The sequence below is a fragment of the Bombina bombina genome, chromosome 11 (assembly GCF_027579735.1).
Source record: "Bombina bombina isolate aBomBom1 chromosome 11, aBomBom1.pri, whole genome shotgun sequence".
In the NCBI taxonomy this organism is placed as follows: domain Eukaryota; kingdom Metazoa; phylum Chordata; class Amphibia; order Anura; family Bombinatoridae; genus Bombina; species Bombina bombina.
In genome coordinates this window covers 154,665,894-154,682,918 of record NC_069509.1, presented here as the reverse complement: position 1 = coordinate 154,682,918, position 17,025 = coordinate 154,665,894, and the positions used below count along the sequence as shown (strand labels likewise).

Here is a 17,025-nt window from a genome sequence, read left to right as displayed (position 1 = left end):
TATACTAAGGTTATTAACCCCTAAACCTCTGGCCTCCCACATCACTAACACTACATAAATATATTAACCCCTAAACCTAACCCTAAAGTAACCCTAAGAATAACACCCCCTAACTTAAATATAATTAAAATAAATTGGATCAGCCAATAGGATGAAAGCTCAATCCTATTGGCTGATTGCAACAGCCAATAGGATTTTTCCACTTTAATTCCTATTGGCTTGTAGAATTCTATCAGCCAATCGGAATGTAAGGGACGCAATCTTGGATGACGTCACTTAAAGTAAACTTTATTTTCCAGCGATGATAGGAAGAAGAGGATGCTCCGCGCCGGATGCCTTGAAGATTGACCTTCTCTGCACCTGATGGATGAAGATAGAAGATGCCGTCTGGATGAAGATTTCTGCCCGCTTGGATAAAGACTTCTGCCGGCTTTGATGAGGACTTCTGCCTGCTTGGATGAAGACTTCTGCCGGCTTTGATAAGGACTTCTGCCCGCTTGGATGAAGTCTTCTGCCGCCTGGATGAGGATGGATGTCCGGTCTTCGAAAACTGTTTAAGTGGATCGTCGGGGGTTAGTGTTAGGTTTTTTTAAGGGTTTATTGGGTGGGTTTTATTTTTAGCTTAGGGTTTGGGCACCGTAAAAGAGCTAAATGCTCTTTTAAGGGCAATGTCCATCCAAATGCCCTTTTCAGGGCAATGGTTACAGGTAAAAGAGCTGATTTCTTTGGGGCAATGCCACACAAAAGGCCCTTTTAAGGACCATTGGCAGTTTAGTGTAGGCTAGGATTTTTTTATTTGGGGGGGGGGCTTTTTATTTTGATAGGGCTATTAGATTAGGAGTAATTTGTTTTTATTTTTGATAATTTCGTTTTTTATTTTTTGTAATTTAGTGTTTATTTATTTTTTTGCAATTTAGATAATTGTATTCTATTAATTTAATTTATTTTATTGTAATGTTAGGTTTTAGTGTACGGCAGGTTAGGTTTTATTTTACAGGTAAGTTTGTATTTATTTTAAATAGGTAGCTAGTAAATAGTTAATAACTATTTACTAACTAGTCTACCTAGTTAAAATAAATACAAACTTACCTGTGAAATAAAAATAAAACCTAAGATAGCTACAATATAACTATTAGTTATATTGTAGCTAGCTTAGGTTTTATTAAATAGGTAATTATGTATTTAGTTTTAAATAGGAATTATTTTGGTAATAATTGTAAGGTTTATTTAGATTTATTTTAATTATATTTAAGTTAGGGGGTGTTATGGTTAGGGTTAGACTTAGGCGTAGGGTTACGTTAGGGTTAGGTTTAGGGGTTAATATATGTATGTAGTGATGTGGGAGGCCAGAGGTTTAGGGGTTAATATTTTAATTTAGTATATTTCGTTGTGGGGGGCTTGCGGTTTAGTAGTTAATAGGTTTATTATAGCGGCGTTGTGAGTGGACGGCAGATTAGGGGTTAATAATCTTTAAATAGGGATTGCGATGTGGGAGGGCGGCGGTTTAGGGGTTAATAGGTTTATTATAGTGGCAACAATGTTGGGGCGCGGCAGAATAGGGGTTAATACATTTTAATAGTGGCGGCGATGTCCGGAGTGGCAGATTAGGGGTTAATAAATGTATTTTAGTGTTTGTGATGCGGGAGGGCCTCGTTTTAGGGGTTAATAGGTAGTTTATGGGTGTTAGTGCGGTACTGACGTTGCTTGACGGCCAAAAAGGTGTGCGGTACACCTATTCTGACAAGACTTGTAATAGCGGCGTTAGGGAAAAAAGCAGCGTTATGAAGCATAACGATACTTTTTCACTCATAACGCAAAACTCGTAATCTATCTGAAAGAGAATAACTTACACTTGATAATAGAAAAAAGATTGAGAGGAATGATAAAGTACGAACTTTGCACATAATTAATTTAATCTGTTTCCATGCAATGCAGCTTCTATATAATACCAGAGATCGGTCTGAGCAAGAGGCATAACTTGATTAAATTAAAAACCTAATTTCTCTATAGCAAGAAGAAAAATAAAAAACTGACTACACTAAAACATATTGAAGCATGATAAAGAACAGAGGGTCCAACCTAAATACTGGGGGTCACATTGCAGCCTTGTATGTCCTTTATCTGCTTCTGGCTCCACCACTTGTTTGCCCACACATATTCTACTTCTCAAAACGTGTTAATTCCTGTTGCTCATACGCTGTTAATCTATTATGATTATTTGTAAAGAGCTGCAGAATTTCATAATAGTGAGGTAGGAGTCAGCGGAACTCATGGGTAGAGTCTTAAAGGGACATAAAACTCAAAAATGTTCTGTCATGATTCAGATAGAACATACCATTATAAACAACTTTCCAATTTACTTCTATTATCAGATTTTCTTGTTATTATTTATTAAAAAGCAGGTAGGTAGGCTCATGAGTGTGCACTTGTCTGCAACACTACTATGGCTGCAGTTTTGCAACAATGTTATACATTAGCAGGAGCACTAGATGGCAGCACTATTTCCTGTCATGTAGTGCCTCAGGCATGTGCACGCTACCTACCTAGGTATCTCTTCAACAAAGAATAACATGAGAATGAAGCACGTTTGATAATAGAAGTAAATTAGAAACTTTTTTTAAATTGTATTCTCTATCTGAATAATGAAATTTCGGGTTTCATGTCCCTTTAAGTAGCAGGTTAAGGTTGGACAGCGGTGCGGCCATTTTACTTTGTGAAACTAGCGCAGGGAAGAGAGTATAGCTGAAGGGAAAATGACAATATCCTACTATGAAGGACAATTAGGGACCGATTTATCAAAGTCTGGAGGACATGATACGCTGTAGCGTATTATGTCCGCCAGACATCGCTGAATGCTGACAGCATATGCTGTCGGCATTAAACATTGCACAAGCAGTTCTAGCGAACTGCTTTAGCAATGCGGCACCCTGCAGATTCGCGGCCACTTGCAGGTGGTGTCAATCAACCCGATCGTATAGGATCGGTTGGATTGATGTCCGCAGCCTCAGAGGCAGCAGACCAGTTAAGGAGCAGCGGTCTTACGACCGCTACTTCATAATTGCTGATTCCGGAACACTAGCATCAGGGGCCATTTGGCACCAATGAATCTCCATAATTATGAGCTATGAGTATATAAAGGTTTCTGGAACTTTGCTTTTAGATTTTTGCTCATATGAAGTGTAGATTTCATAGAATTCAATATTTGTTGAACATATTTACTTCACATTCTATGTCATATTCATCTTGGAAGCTGCAGTCAGAGATAATAAATATTTGAAAAATTAGATCCCTACTAAAGACATGATTATTTTATAGAAATATCACTTCATCACTGCACTAAAATGTGACACTTACCTGCAGTAAGTATATTGAACAGTAAAATACACCAGAGGAGGCTGTTCCCTGCTTCATGATTTAAAGCTACTAGAAATGTTTCCAGACTTTTCATTTCAAACACAAATATCATTTTAGCATCACCTGTTTATAAAATAAAATATGTCTGCATTAGTCTGTATTCTATTTATGTATTTGGAATCACTTATGGTCAACATTTCAATGCTGGTATGGCAGGACTGGGAGGATGAGGTTTGAGTTAGGGTGGCTAGGGTTAGAATCTCAAAAGCTCAGGACACAGTCAGGCTGGGGCATAGTTAGAGTCAAACTATTTAATAGTTTATTATTTAAAAAAAAAAAATGGATGTTCCCCATCTGAATAAACTGTTTCTGTAAAGTTATGCTCTTGTCTATCAATACAGCTGCGTCTTTTAGCGCCTCTCAGCCTATATTAGTAGGAAGTGGTTGTCATTGTATTAATTTCATTTGAAATATAAACAGCTTTTCTCACATTTGTTCAAATAAAAAGACAAAAACAAATCTGCATATTTAAAGGACCTATTAAATACAGTAAAATAGCATAATCTACAAATGGATAACATAAAGACAACGGCACTTACTCATGAGCAGTACATTTTTTTTCTAACAAATTTAAAAATGTCGTCCATTTTCCTGTCTCCAGGTTCACGTGGCAGTCATTGGTGAATCACAAAGTTGTTTATGTATTTACTGGAAATTCTTGTGACCAATGGTTTTGAGTAAAGGATATTGAATTTACCTATGTTCTACTGTTGATGTGCTGTAGCTGTATAGCACACTTTTGTTTCCTGGCCTGTACTTATTTAGGATTGGCTGCAGTGGACAATTCTTATGTTAAAGGGACAGTTTACTCAAAAATGTTCTCCCCTTTAATTTGTTCCCAATTATTCACTTTACCTGCTGAAGTTTATTAAATTGTTTACATGTATTTTCTTTACCCTTATATTGTCATTTAACTAGTTGATTTTGGGGCTTATCTATCAAGCTCTGAATGGAGCTTGATGGCCCGTGTTTCTGGCGAGTCTGAAGACTCGCCAGAAACAGCAGTTATGAAGCAGCGGTCTAAAGACCGCTGCTCCATAACCCTGTCGACAGAGATCGCCGCAATTCAACCTGATCGAATACGATCGGGTTAATTGACACCTCCCTGCTGGCGGCTGATTGGCCGCGAGTCAGCAGGGGGCGGCGTTGCACCAGCAGCTCTTGTAATGCCGAATACGGAGAGCGTATTGCTCTCCGCATTCAGCGAGGTCTTGCGGACCTGATCTGCACTGTCCGATCAGGTCCGCAAGACCTTTCATAAATAGAGGCCTTAGCCTGTGGTATTCCTACCTATTCTGAAAGTTTCTGGCATTAGGTCCAAGCTATAGATAAGCTGTGTAAACAATGCCAGCAGAAGAAATTACACTCCCAGTGGGGTATAGAAGAGAATGTTAAATTTCCATTGTTTTCTGCAAGTATTGGTCTTTGGTTTATGGAGATATATAAGATAAAGAAGAATTTATATGTACACAATGTGAGATAAAGTAATGAGATCTGATTATGCCTACAAGCTCAACCCATTTTATTAAGTTGTCGATTCAAAACACAAAATTAGCTATTTAATATACACAAATAAAAAGCAAATTATCATACATTTTATACTCTGCAGTTGGTAAAAAAAACCTAATTGGCAACACATTAAGGACAAATAATTTTACAGTATACTGTTCCTTTAAATTGCAAATACCAAATTTTTGAGTGTTTAGAGATATAACTTTTCTTTTTGAATACTGTAAATTCTTGCACATGCTCAGTAGAAGATGATGCCTCAGAAAGTGTGCACATCTTGATAATGGGTGTAAAATAAAATTGTGTTGTTTTAAGGCATGCTCAATCTGAATCCTAAAAGTTTAATTTTGAGTTTAGTGTTCCTTTAAAGGTTACTATTTCATTTGAATGATATAAAAATAAGTATAGTGTCCATTTCAGCCTTAAAATAATGATATAGATCTTTATTATTTAAAGGAATAGGAGAGCGAACATTTTAATTTCATGATTCAGACAGATCATGTAATTTTTAGACACTTTAAAATTGACTTCTATTATCAAATTGACTTTGTTCTATTACTATCCTTTGTTGAAAAGAATATGAACATATTCTTAGAAGCAACAATGTACTACTGGAAGCTAGCAAGTGATTGGTGATTACACACATCTGTCTTTTGTTATTGGCTCACCAGATATGTTCAGCTAGCTCCCAGTAGTGCATTGCAGTTTTGGAGGTTACTTTAACTATGTGTTCAATCCATTCAAAAAGTGGTTAAACACGTAGTTATATGCAGGCAATGATGCAATAATAAAATGCTCTAACATATGAAAGCATTTTATTTTTTGTTCCTTTACGTCCCTTTTATGAGTGTTTTGATCGAATTATCCTTTTACAAAACAAATGCATTTTGATCTTGGCACAGACCAACATTTGTTTATCATTCTTATTCTGAATCCCAACTCATCAATAAAATATATAAATGTTACAATTCTCCAATCTCCATGGCTTTATAGTCACATAAAAATAAAACAATATCCTATGTTTATGTTTTAACAGTCTCTTCTCTATATATGATTAGAATTCTACTCACTACAACAAAGTAACTGAATTGCATCACTGATTTTCTAAAACCGCCTTTCTTAGAATTTCCTATCACCAGTTGTGAAACTTTGATGTGATTTCTCAATTTCTGAGTGGAAATGATTCTGTTTTTTGTGAGTTTGTAAGTATTAGTCAGTGATGGCACAAACAGGTCTATAATACACTTCAGATGCAGTTACCAGCTGGTAGAAATGCCATAAGTAAGGATTAAAGGGACAGTCTACACCAGAATTTTTATTGTTTTAAAAGATAGATAATCCCATTATTACCAATATCCCAGTTTTGCATAACCAACACAGTTATAATAATATACTTTTAACCTCTGTGATTATCTTGTATCTAAGCCTCTGCAAACTGCCCCTTTTTTCAGTTCTTTTGACAGACTTGCAGTCTAACCAATCAGTGCCTGCTCCCAGATAACTTCTTGTGCACGAGCACAGTGTTATCTATATGAAATACGTGAACTAACACCCTCTAGTGGTGAAAAACTGTTAAAATGCAATCTGAAAGAGGTGGGCTTCAAGGTCTAAGAAATTAGCATATGAACCTCCTAGGTTAAGCTTTCAACTAAGAATACCAAGAGAACAAAGCAAAATTGGTGATAAAAGTAAATTGGAAAATTGTTTAAAATTACATGCCCTATCTGAATATTTATTTTGGCCTAGACTGTCCCTTTAAAGTTTAGGAAAATTGTGTTAGTTCCTGTAATAAAGCTTCATTTTGGTAAAATAAATTATGTGAAAGAAACTAAAATAGAATAAATCTTAAAGGGATATCAAACCCAACATTTTTCTTTCATGGTTCAGATAGAGGATGCGATTTAAAACAGCTTTCTAATTTATTTCAAGTTTTCTTTGTTCTCTTGTTATCTTTTGTTGAAAATCAGAGACGTAAGCTTAGGAACCAGCCTATTTTTGGAGTACTATATGGCAGCAGTTTTGCAAGAATATTATCCATTTGCAAGAGCACTAGATGGCAACACTGTTTCCTACCATGTAGTGCGCCAGATGCCTACCTAGGTATCTCTTCAACAAAGAATATCATGGGAAAAAATTTGGGTTGAGTGTCCCTTTAACTGATTGATGGGGAAATTAAGATAATGGCAGTGATGTGAAAGTAAAGTAGTGAATAAAATAACTCTGTAAAACTTACTATTTATTAAAGTCCATTAAAATATTTGAGCAATAACAAAACAACTCATAGAGCCAGTACAGTATATCAGCGCTTTTTCAAAGATGACTTCTTACTAACAAAGCATTTAACCTCTATGCAGTGCGCCCTCCACCACAAGTGAAGTAACGGGATTATTCATCAATAGAAAACATACACTTCAGTGACGCCATCTCTTACTACCTGGAGTTCTCCACCAATCAAAAAATGAAAGATGTATTTCATCATATATCACTAGGTGAATAATCACTGGTAGAGTGCACATTGTTATTAAAGGGATATAGAACTTGGTAGCCTTTGTTGAAATGCATACCTAGGTAGGCTCATATGCAGCGAAGCACTACTGAAAGCTAGCTGCTTATTGGTGACTACACATATATGCCTGTTGTCATTGGTTCCCAGTAGTATATTGCTGCCCCATCAATAGAGGACATCAAGATAATTCAATTTAATAATAGAAGTTAATTGAAAAGTTGTTTAAATTCATATGCTCTATCTAAAACATTAAACAAGTTGTGTTTCATGTCTCTTTAAGTAATTAATTAATTAATTAATTAATTAAGATATGTTTTAAGAGTCAGACATGAAAAACTTATGGGAAAAATGATGTTGGAAACTATATATATAAATAATCATAGGTCTCAAGCCCATTCAAGACAGCAAGGCCCCTACTAAAACAAGCTCTGTCCCTTGTAAGATGCCAATTTACAAAAGGGGTAAAATGTCTTGGGCATATATTAGTAAAATCTTCATGAGGTTCCAGGTACAGTAAAAAGCTCATACAATGCACTGCACAGATGTCAAATTTATCAACAGTTCTCCAAAACATTTTTTAAACAAATTACTATAAAAACAAGTGAATATATATATATATATATATATAAATATGCACAGAGAGAAGCGCACTCTCAGGAATAAACAACTAGCTCAATACCATTATTAGTCTGTTAGAGATTTACCACCTGGGTGCCGCTTCTTTTTAGCCCAGTAATGCTTTTTACAGAGTAGAACTTTCCTGTAGTATATTAGTCTAATTCCGCCTATTACGGTCAGTCCAGCACTGAAATAAAAGGCAATTCCTTTCTGCACAAGAAACACAGCAACCCCAGACGATCATTTCAGCCTTTATTGGGTCTCGCTGATGAGGTGTAGCCATATTCCTCTAAGCACACTGAGTAAGGAGTCCACGTCTGGTTGTCCCTAATTGAGATATAATACACACAGAGAGAAGCACACTCTCATATCTCCATTCTGCATTGCTAAGGTGTTACTTTTTAGAATATTCACAATACAATATATTGAAATGATCTTAAACTAGTGTGATACATAAATCAATAGTGAACGATGTTTCTAAAGATAACACTTTTAGTTTGTAAAATGCTCAATCCATAATTGTAATCATAATGTTCATAATAAATATGTCTAGTCTGCTAAATATAAATCCAAATCCCACTTCACATTTATGCCTCTCTATATTGGTTTGCTGAAACGATCCCCTCCTCTTCTGTTTGAAGTTAGTAATCTATAGCCTGACATTTAAATTCTCTAATTTCTTGAAAGTGCCTAATCTATAGACTGACATTTAAATGCTCTTATTCATTGTTCATGAGTCAGAAAATGGTTAGCTATTGTTGTTCGGTGGGGAACAGTTTTACTTTCAATATCATTTAGATGTTTTTTTAAAGTGATGGTAAATTCCAGCATTTTTTGAAACACATGGCTTTATCAGTGCTATAAATAAAGCAGACTTTCAGTCATGAAATATAAAAAACTTTAGGCTGAAAGTTCCTTTATGTGCCTGCAGTTTATGCCGAGCTGAGTGCCTCCAGTCGTCTATTGCAAAACGCTATTTTTTAATGAGGTGACATTTCCACCTCTTAGCCAATAGCCATGCTTGCTGATCAGCATTATGCTGTATGGCTAGCACACTATTGGCTAAAAGGTGGACACATCACCTCATCGATAAAATAGTGTTCAGCTGCAGGCGGCCTGAGTCCCTCAGCACGTCATACACTGCAGGCAAAGAAAGGAACTTTCAGCATAAAGTTTTTTATACTTCATGGCTGAAATTCCACTTTATTTATAGCACTGGTAAATGCTAGTGTTTCAAATACTAGCGTTTCTACTGCTATATACTGTAGTTTTCCACATGCTGAACATGTAACTTAGTATATGATATATCTAGATGTACAATCTAATCTAATCTAAATTTGATCTTACATTTAGCCACCAATCAGCAAGCGGTACCCAGGTGATGAACCAAAAATGGACCATCAGCAGTTATCGATGTCGGGCGGACATGATTCGCTACAGCAGATCATGTCCGCCTGACACTTGATAAATGGCCCTATAAAGTTCATCCTAGTTCCTATTTTCTCTTTTCTTTGTCCTACTTCTTTTTAAAAGTAGTTTTATTCTGATTAAGTTCTTTCACTTGTTTTATTTTGAGATTATTTTTTTAAATTAAATGAATTATTATGTAGGCAATCTATAGATCGCACTTAGTAGAAAGCATGATTTAAGCAAGGGACAGCACATTTTGGGCTAGATTTCAAGTGGAGCACTAATTTAAATTCGCCTGTTTACGGGCACACGTTAAATAACCAGCCATAACAAGTGGCTGGTTATTGCTACCATGAGTTCATGGTAGCAATTAGTGCTCCGAAGACCTCTAGTTAATTTTCAAAATATCTCCCTATTGACCCCCCAAATAAAGTGCAGTTTAAGTTTTTATATATATATAAAAAAAAAGTAGCATTTTTTTTTTTTTAAAATAAAAAGAAACTGCACAAAGCAGTTTTTAGGGGTTACAAGTGTCAGGTGTGGGATGTATGAAAAAAACTGACACTGAAAAGTGCACATATCTACTTGTAACATTTGTGTGCGCTGGTATTACTAAGTGGAGGGTAAATATTGCACTCCACTTGTAATTTAGCCCATAGAGGGGATAGTTTAGTATCTTCCCACTCTTATCATCGGTCTCTAAATATTTTATTTATTGATTGTATTACAAGTCAGTGATCCCTGGCTGTCTTTTGAAGGTGCACGGCCTCTGCACGTGACTTTAACTTCTTGTTGGAAACATATCTAAAGCAAATAGTAACTGAATTTGTTGTGGATAGTAGAGTTCAGGGACAGCAGATTTTCCAGCACCTAGAGCAGCACAAAAACTAAATACACTACTGTAAAAATGATATGTAAATTGTTATTTATGTTATTGCACTATTCAAGATAAAGATGCAGTAAAACAGCTATTAAGTAAAAGAGTTACATTCATTATGTTAGTACTTGAAAATACAGTTTTGTACAATGTAACAGGAATACTCAATAGTTTCTACCTATAATTCTATCACCACTTTTTTCTGCCCAAGTTTATTTTCTTTGTGGAATGTTCATAAAATATATAATCAATTGTAATTCCTACCAGTCTTAAAGGGACATGAAACTCAAAACTTTTCTTTCATGATTCAGATAGAGAATACAATTTTAAACAACTTTATAATTTACTTCTATTATTTAATCTGTTTCATTCTCTGTGTATCATGTGTTGAAGGAGTAGCAATGCACTAATGGTTTCTAACTGTACACATGAGTGAGCCAATCACAATCAATATATTTATGCAGCCACCAATCAACAGCTAGATCCTAGGTTCTCTGCTGTCCAGAGCTTGCTTAGATAAACCTTTCAGCAAAAGGATAGCAAAAGAAGGAAGCAAAATAAATAATAGAAGTAAATTGGAAAGTTGTTTAAAAGTGTATTCTCTATCTGAATCAAGACAGAATTTTTTTGGGGTTTCAGGTCCCTTTAACTAGTACTTTTTTAAACAGACACTTAAGTCAAAATGAAACTTTCATGATTCAGATAGATAATGCAAATTTGAACAACATTTACAATTTACTCCAATTAACAAAATATGCAGTCTTTTTATATTTACACTTTTCAAATCACCAGCTCCTACTGAGCATGTGCAAGAATTCACAGAATATACAAATATGCGTTTGTGATTGGCTGATGGCTGTCACATGATACAGGAGGAGTGGAAATAGACATAATTTTGAAATTTGCCAGAAAAAAAATCTACTATTCATTTGAAGTTCATACTAACTGCTATTGCATTGTCTTTTTATCATGCATTTGTTGTTTATGCAAATCTACTGTATTTACTGTTCCTTTAAGTTGGTTGCGCAGAAGACTCCATCTATTTACGGTCCTCTTTATTTTATATTTCTAAAGGTATTTTTCTAGTAGTTTTTAACCATTGACTCAACTCTCTCTGCTTTTCAACTCTCTCTCTAAGGGGCCTATTTATTAATGTGCGAACGGACATGATCCGATATTGCGGATCATGTCCGCTGCACATCGATAAATGCCGACAGCATACGCTCTCAGCATTTATCATTGCACCAGCAGTTCTTGTGAACTGCTGGTGCAATGCCGCCCCCTGCAGATTCGCTGCCAATCGGCAGCTAGCAGGGGGTGTCAATCAACCCGATCGTATTCAATCGGGTTGATTTCTGGCGATGTCTGTCCGCCGCCTCAGAGCAGGTGGACAGGTTATGGAGCGAGCCTGAAGGAGCTTGAGCCGTACAGAGCTTGATAAATTGACCCCTAAGGATCAACTGCTCTCTGATGTTTAATTGCTCCCTCTCTGCAGATCAACTCTCTCTTTGTTCACAAACATCTTGACGCCACAACCAATCAGATATGACCAAAAAGGAGCGCAGACTTCTCCTCCCTTCTTTGACACGTGTCCACTACCGCAACATGCAGCGAACTCTAGTTCCCTGGCTGCCGAGCTGCTTGCAGCTGCAGATATTGCAGGCTATAGTGATGCGATGGGCACAAAAATAATACAAGCACAAATGTTGTGTATGTATAAGAAAAAAAATAAGGGCTAGATTACAAGTGGAGCGCAAACGATTTTGCAAGGGTTTTCACGCTCATTAGCGCTCCTTTTTATCTGTGCTGATATTACAAGTTGAGCGAAATCGCATTTGCGCTTTACGCTGGAATTCTTACCCCAATATCAGAGCTGCAGTCAACTGTTTTGCAAAACTAAAAAGTTGCATAAAACACTTCTAAAATACATTACAAAGTACAGATACAATCATAATAACACCATTTAATAAAAATAGTTTAAAAGAAATATTGCACAAAAAAATAACAAGGGCTCAAAGATATGAAATCTCGGGTGTTAGAAAAAAAAAAAAGGCAGGCAAAGGGCTTTAACATTGAGATACATACAGATACGTCTAAAGATGTATATGTATGTGTATATAAGTATTTACATATATAAAAGTGCATTGGAGCAGTCAAATAAATGAAAACATGTTAAGGCATATGTATGCAATATTCATATTTAATAAAGTGTTACAGTGTGTTTTTACTGTAAATATTTTACATTCCAATGTTCTGCACATAGCAGAATATGTTCTATGTATTTATAAATAGATATTTCTATATATATCTGTATATATCTATACCTATATATAATTACACACACATATATATATATATATATATATATATATATATATATATATATATATATATATATATATATATATATATACTGTATATATAAAAGTATAGATATATATTGTACAAAAATACCATCAGATATATGTAGAAACATGTATTTATAAACAAAAAGAACATATTCTTCTATGTGCAGAACATTGGATTGTGATATATTCATATTTTCATGTTGGGTTAGCACGAATGACAATATGTGATGGTGTTTGTGCGAAAGTGGGGTGTTTATTCAACTTTTTCTTCTCAATTGACTTCTATGGGGGAATATGTGAACGCGCACGCAAAGTTCCAATTTTTGCTCTAAACAGGTTACCGCTAGCGAAAAATGTTTTTTTTTAAAAAAAGTAATACCAGTGTAACCCGACTAGCGCAAAAATGAAAATCCCAGCAGAGTTTTCGCTATAGCATTTGTAATCTAGCCCCTAATAAGTAAACAGCTATGATAAAAAAAAAACAGGAATCCCTTCAAAAACTTGGGACAATGGCCTCTATTTATCAAGTTCTGGCGGACCTGATCCGACAGTGCGGATCAGGTCCGCCAGAGCTCGCTGAATACGGCGAGCAATACGCTCTCCGTATTCAGCATTGCACCAGCAGCTCACAAGAGCTACTGGTGCAACGCCACCCCCTGCAGACTCGCGGCCAATGGGCCGCCAGCAGGGAGGTGTCAATCAACCCGATCGTACTTGATCGGGTTGATTTCCGGCGATGTCTGTCCGCCTGCTCAGAGCAGGCGGACAGGTTATGGAGCAGCGGTCGTTGTGACCGCTGCTTCATAACTGCTGTTTCTGGCAAGCCTGCAGGCTCGCCAGAAACACGGGGCATCAAGCTCCATTCGGAGCTTGATAGATAGGCCCCATAGTGTTAAAAACTAGATGTCAGCGCAGCGGAATCTGTTGGCGCTCTACAAATAACCGATAATAATAATGTCTGGCCACCCTATCTTAAGAGGAGTTTTAGACAGTGGTCTAGATTTATAGATGCTCATTTTGCTGCAGAGGGTTCTTGTTGTTCAGTTGAGATTATGGGCTCCATGTACGAAGCTGTGTAAGCTGCCCTGGAGCCCTTGCAGGGCCGGTTCATATATGCGAGCCTGCTTCCCGCAATGTAAGAAGCTATGGGCATTAGACAGCTGCTTCTTACACTCTTCGCCACCTCTGAGGTATTGAAGAGAAATCACAGAGAGCTCGCTCGTTCTCTGTGATTGACAGTCCCTTCTCTCACTCAATTGGTCCCACGAGAGAAGGGGCAGGCATTACACAATCAGCGGAGTGTGTAACGCTGCATAAGGGCCAGTGGACGAACAGATCCGCTGCCCTATGCAGCAAGTTGAGAAACTGTCTTCACGCCTTTTAGTACATGGGGCCCTATGTATGAAATTCACTGACTCTAATGTCATCTCTTTTCTAACCTATTGCAAGAGGGCAGTCCAACCATTAACATCTAGTTGTATTAATGGAATATGAAACCCAACATTTTTACTTCATGATTCAGATACAGCATGCAATTTTAAACAACTTTCTAATTTACTTTTATTATCATTTTTTCTTCATTCTCTTAGTATCCTTGGTTGAAAAGCATGGATGAAAGCTTAGGAGCCGCCCCATTTCTGGAGCACTTTATGGCAGCAGTTTTGCAAGAATGTTATCCATTTGTAAAAGCACAAAATGGCAGCACTATTTCCTGCCATACAGTGCGCCAGATGCCTACCCAGGAACCTCTTCAACAAAGCAAATTTGATAATAGAAGTAAATTGGAAACCTTTTAAAATTGTATGTTTTGTCTGATTTACACAATAAAATGTTTGGGTTTCATATTCCTTTAATGGCCCAATACACAATAGCATCCAAATTAGACATGAACTGCTAGAAATACAGATAAGCAATAAAGTACAGCTGCAACCCTTTAGAAACACTTCTGCAAAATGTAAACTTAAAATAAAATTGCGCAACAAAAACCACACATAAAATGTTTTTGTTGCACATTTATTATATTTTTACTTTATATTATTTTCAGTGTAAACCACATTATTGTGATTTTTGTATTTATTATTACTTCTGCATAAAGGGATTTGTAAAGACGTGGAAATGTTTAATATTGTTTTGTTATGTTTTGGTAGTTAAAGGATTACATTCTGTTATAATTTTTAAGCTAAACAACTAACATATTAAAGTTAATAAACATTAATTAAAACCTACTGACCTATATTTTCTCCAAAACGAAGTTTCATAACGTTCTAAAAGTTATATCTTTTATTCGCCGATGATGTCACGTTATCCTGCCCACTATTTTCAGCACTGCATGTTCAAAATACTTAAACCAATAACTTTGTGTTTAAAGCGCCATTTTGAAACCTAGGTATTGTAAACGGATTGGTACAGAGCAAAGGATACCCACGGAGTGGGTTTGGAAAACAATTAAATTTGCAGACAAGATTTCTGATATACGGTAGAGATATGTTAATGAAATGCTATTGATAAAAAGCGTATTTGGGGTAGTTTGTTAGTAACAGGCATAGAAAATATTTACTTACAGTGGCCCTTTAAGTTTTGTTAAAGTAGTCTTGATACAAATAAAGTTTGCAGCAGGCATTCCAGGGTGTAGTTCAAGCATGATTAGGATTTTTGACCTAAAGTGTGACTCATGCAGGATTTAAAGGAATAGTCTAGTTATAATTAAACTTTCATAATTCAGATAGAGCAGGCAATTTTAAGCACCTTTATAATTTACTCCTAGGGGTAGATTTTTCAAGCAGTGGATGCTGCAATCTACCCTCAAAGTTTTAGGTCCACCTGAAACTTAAATTAAGAAGCAGCGGTCATAAGACTGCTGCTCCTTAACATATCCGCCCCCTGTGAGACGGTGGACAGCAATCAGCCCGATCGGATACGATTGGGATGATTGACACCTCCTGCTAGCGGCCGATTGGCCGATTTCACTAGAAATGCTTGTGCAATGTTAAATGCCGACAGCATATGCTGTCGGCATTTAGCGATGTCGGGCGGACATGATCAGCTACAGCGGATTATGTCCGTCCGACAGTTGTTAAATCTACCCCCTATTATCAATTTTCTTCGTTCTCTTGGTGTCTTTATTTGAAAAAGCAAGAATGTAAGCATAGGAGCTGGCCTATTTTTGGTTCAGCACCTAGGTAACACTTTCTGATTGGTGTCAGCAAGCTTTACCCAGGTGCTGAACCAAAAATGGGCTGGCTTCTGAGCTTACATTAAAATAAAGATACCAAGAGAATGAAGAAAAAATGATAATAGGAGTAAATTAGAAAGTTGCTTAAAATTGCATGCTCTATCTGAATCATGAAAGTTTAATTTTGACTTGACTATCCCTTTAAGACGCAATTGCTCCATGTAAACTAATGTGTCTCATTGTCATGTCTTGATATATAAAAGCTGAAGTTGTCTCTTATTTTCTTTAACTTTTTCTCTTGTGCACATGTGTGTTTTATAACCTTTTTTAATGTATTTGTTTAGTAATGCTTTTAAAATATTTTTGAGATGCTAGTATCACTGACAGTGGAAGTCGTTCCATGCACAGAGAAGATAATGATTAATGGCAATGCAGCGCATGCGCAGTAGTAAATGAAAGGAAAATTGATATTGGGATTATGTGCAGATTATGTTCTAAAGATTGTATCATAATATTTTTTAAATTAATTTGAATAGAATATTTTTTTGATTTTGAATGTGATTTGTTTTTCGATATCTAATAAAGTGATGGTAAATCCAATTAAAAAAGTCAAAAGTGCTAGGATTTGCCAGCACTAAAAATTAATGGGACCTTCAGTGATGTTAAATTTACCTTTTTTTGTTGCGGCCTCCTGGCTAAACTAAGCTTCTCCAGTCGCCCACAGCAAAGCTCCCTTTTTTTAAAAGGGGTGACATTTCCACCTCTTAGCCAATAGCCATCCTAGACATACGGGACTGTCTGTTATGGATGGGGTCATACAAGAAAACATTGGTTTATTCTGGACAGGAACATGACGTTTCCAAAAAACAAAACTCTGAACTACATTTTAAAAATGGCAAAAAAGAATCCAGGAGAGCCTCCAACGATGAACAAAGTAAAAATCACACTTTATTAGGTTAGATTAAAAGCAACAGGAAACAGATAATATCCTGGGCCATACTGAACGTCTGACCGGTTTCGGTCACAAGGACCGTAATCATAGACATGATTAATTACATCTGTAGGTGGAATTTAAAGACTTAAAAACTATCTGATTGGCTAAAAGCATAATAGCCCAAAAGTTAACCCTAAGATTACATATATTAAAGAGAGAGAGGTATACATGGAAACA

The 17,025-nt window shown here is 36.2% G+C and overlaps 1 protein-coding gene across 1 annotated transcript in view; it reads right to left on the bottom strand.

Moving 5' to 3' along the window:
* The window catches only part of LOC128642489 (uncharacterized), a 99,658-nt gene that overhangs the window by 66,172 nt on the left and 16,461 nt on the right, over window positions 1–17,025 (bottom strand). Inside the window, exon 2 of the mRNA XM_053695269.1 lies at window positions 3,355–3,477. Within this exon, the coding sequence (XP_053551244.1) occupies window positions 3,355–3,466 (112 nt within the window). The 5' untranslated portion in view covers window positions 3,467–3,477. The remainder of the gene's footprint in view (window positions 1–3,354; window positions 3,478–17,025) is intronic.